Source organism: Argentina silus (genome assembly GCF_951799395.1).
Source record: "Argentina silus genome assembly, contig: scaffold_554, whole genome shotgun sequence".
NCBI classification, from domain to species: Eukaryota; Metazoa; Chordata; class Actinopteri; order Argentiniformes; family Argentinidae; genus Argentina; species Argentina silus.
This window is the reverse complement of record NW_028152714.1, coordinates 10,001-13,546: the sequence shown is the minus strand read 5'-3', so window position 1 is coordinate 13,546 and position 3,546 is coordinate 10,001. Positions and strand designations below refer to the sequence as shown.

Genomic DNA, 3,546 nt, shown 5'->3' with positions numbered 1-3,546 from the left:
TGGCAGAAGTGCGTGTCAGTAGAAACACATGTTGGCTGAAATGCCACTATATCAGGTTCTGTTCAGCTCAGTATACAAGTGTACCAATATTCATGCTCACTTTCGATATGTGGACAATACAGCAATTCATTTTGGATCACCTGTTTATGGGTACATTAGAAAAAGCTTCCAAAATCATCAAATTATGTTATGATTTTCACAGAGGAGAAACACCAGACCAACAACAGATCATCAAAACAGAATCATAAAGTCAGGATAAAACACGCCACACAAATCATTTCATAATGAGCTTTTTATTTAAAAGCACATGTATTAGGAGCTAGGTACATTTAGCAGAAAAAAACAAAACGTTGCTAATATTTCTTTTGTACAAAAAATGAGACAATACAAAAATACTAATAGTGAATTTTAATACAATTGTGTATTTTTGTTTTTGAACGCGTATTAAAAACTTACTATCACAAATCTACAATATTTTAGTTAACTAAATACAAAAATCTGTCAATCAATGCTTTTTAAGCAGCACTTTGTAAAATAACACAGGTCTGTATTCATAGTGGATATATCTAAACATGTTCAGAAATAATATCTTACACAGTTAATTTTAGTGATCTATACATTATTTATATATTTATAAAAAAAGAAAAGAAAAGGTCTTGCTGAAATGATAGGACGGACTATACGTCGAGAAGGATGTGCAACATGACGGAGTGAGTTGTTGAGTAAAGGATGTCTGTGTGGACTGGAAAGTAAAATGACTATTGTAACTGTAAAGTAAAATGACTATTGTAACTGTACAACTGTTAGTGATTACATTGGACAAAGTCTAAACAGACAAGGTTAAAGATGCATCATAGCAGAGAAAAAAACTAAATTAAATCCACAGTTTTTTTTTTTTTTTAACATTCTCCTGACAGGATAACCTCCCTACGCCCCCGGCCTTCTCTGACACACACACACACACACACACACACACACACACACACACACACAAACACACACACTCTTGGCACAGACAACAGTGTGTGTGTGTGTGTGTGAGGGGTCTCATTCTACACACACTACCAGGGGGTTTCATCACAGGACACAGCGCACAAACACACACACACACACACACATGCACGCATGCACACACACACACATTCACACACACGCACTCACACGCACACACACACGCACAAAAAGCACGCGAGCATACAGGACACGCACCCACACACACACAGGACTCAAACATGCAAACACACACACACATTGCCAATGAGTGATTGGGTGGGCCAGAGCCCCTCCCTGCCAGCGGAAAGAGCCCTTAACATCCCGTAATAATGTGCCAGTCTAGCTGTCAATCAACACCATATTTCCATGGCGACAGACCACATCCCTTTCCTCTGCCCTCCCACTCCCCCCACCTAAGCAGCCAATCAGCCAAGCACAACACCAGGAAGTAGCATGGCGCAGCCATGCCCCCTGCGCAGGTGATGACAGGCTGAGAGGTCCACCTCTTTTCCTCCCACAAATATACTAATATTCACCTTCAACTTCCCTCTCCCATAGAAATGCAACATCCCGGGTTTAGGCCACTCTGATTGGGCAGCTAGATAAAAGGCTTGCTGTGTTGAGTACCAGAGACAGTGCATGGGAGTAACACTACCAAGCATATGCTCCAGTACGGGAGACTCTGCATGTGTAGCGGAGGCGGTTTAGAAATCTACACTGGCCTGATGATTGACCCTTGTCTGACACCTAAAAACTCATGTCAGCTCCCAGAGCTAATGCCGAGGGGTCTTCGGCTCAGTGGGCTAATCTAATGGTGTGTGGAGGCACTCAGAAGACCCAGGTTGGATACCCGGACAGTCAAGCATCAGAGTGACGGCCTCATTAGCATTAACATTGGGCTGGTTAACTCTAACCCTGTTGTAATCCTAACCCACACTGGTTAAGGCTAATCCAGGCTGACCCAGGCTGACCAAGGCTAATTCTGTCCTGGACCTCGCCCCCATGCCGGGACATGGAATCATATGTGCCCCCGCATCATCATACCAGACTAGGTAACCCCCCCCTCCCCTCCTCCCCTCCTCCCCCCCTCCTCTCGACACTCCCACAGGTATCAGCATCAACAAGCCTTCTCCCAGCCACGCCTTTCAGGTAGCGAGTGGTGACAATCGACAATGAAAAACTTAAAAATAGTGCTATAAGTTATTCTTTTTTTTTCTATATATTTGTTAATATATCTGTGCTGCTAGTAATATCGCAGTAATATCATTCCTATAGATTAAGGAAGTTGTTGTTGTCCTCTCGAGGTCAAAGGCCACAGAGAGACAAGCGAGGGAGCAGCACAGCCGGCTGCACACCCTCACTCCACACAGGGGCTTCGTCTTGATTTTCCTTCTCTCCTTCTTTCCTTCATTCACTCATTCATTCATTCATTCACTCACTCACTCATTCATTCATTCTTTTTGTCTTGACACTTTTTTTTCCCTTTGTGTTACAAAGCGTTCATTCCGGGGGAGAGGCGTTTTTTTCCCCCGCTTCCGTCCAAACCTCCAACACCCTCAGCTCTGTCTTGTCTTCTACTTCATTCTTTTTCTTTTTAGCTTCGAAATCGTTTCTTTTTTCTCTTGTTTTGTTATGTTTGGCTCAAAACGGCTCAAATGAGAATAGTAGTATAACATAATAGTAAATAAGAATGAGTCTGGATAGTGAGAGTCTCTGTTGTGCGAATCTCAAACGACCCCCTCTTCCCTACGTGTAGCGCACTACTGTTGAGTGCGCTACGCGGGGAACAGGCGGCCATTTTGAGACGCGCCCACAGTCTCTCTGCGCTACATTCTACTGTCCGATGGGAGGCGAGGCGGCGTTTGTGATTCGCTCCTCGGTCACAGGAAAGGGGCGTGGCCTCTCTCACACCATGTTGTGGTGGTTGTTCCTCTCGATGATGTCAGAGGGGGGGAGGAGCTCCTTCTTGATGGGGGAGGGAGGGGGCGTGGCCGGCTTCACCCTGGGCTTGAACAGGTCAGACACGTAGAACACCTGGAGGAGAGAGAGAGAGAGAGAGAGAGGGGGGGGGGGATGTTAGAGGACTGAAAGAATTGGTAAAGAGTGGAGGAGAGGTATTTGGTTTTCTTGTAAAGCACATTGTGTTGCACCCCTATATGAAATGTGCTTTATCAATAAAGTTTGATATTGTTTGATTTGAGTTGCATGACATCATCTACAGTGAACACGCTGGTCTAACATCCACCTCACGCCCTCTCTGTGATGTCACCATGACATCATCTGGCTACAGGAACTGGCTGAATAGGCTCTATGGCTCATACACACACACACACACACACACACACACACACACACACACACACACACACACACACACACACACACACACACACTGGCCTGTTATCTCACACCACCACCACAACCCTACTACAGTGAATCATCATCATCATCATCATTATTATCACCACCACCACCACCACCTTCACTAAAGCACTCTCTCCTCCCCCCTCTGGGTGGGTGAGGTAACTGCCTAGCGTGGGAGGCAGAGGGAGG

General features: G+C 45.1%; 1 protein-coding gene across 1 annotated transcript in view; it reads right to left on the bottom strand.

Moving 5' to 3' along the window:
• Positions 1 to 291: 291 nt before the first annotated feature.
• Positions 292 to 3,546, bottom strand: part of LOC310824666 (phospholipid phosphatase 3-like) — a gene marked incomplete at its 5' end in the record, with an annotated part of 11,656 nt that continues 8,401 nt past the window's right edge. Inside the window, one exon of the mRNA XM_083697918.1 lies at positions 292 to 3,027. Coding sequence (XP_083554044.1) covers positions 2,899 to 3,027 — 129 coding nt within the window. The remainder of the gene's footprint in view (positions 3,028 to 3,546) is intronic.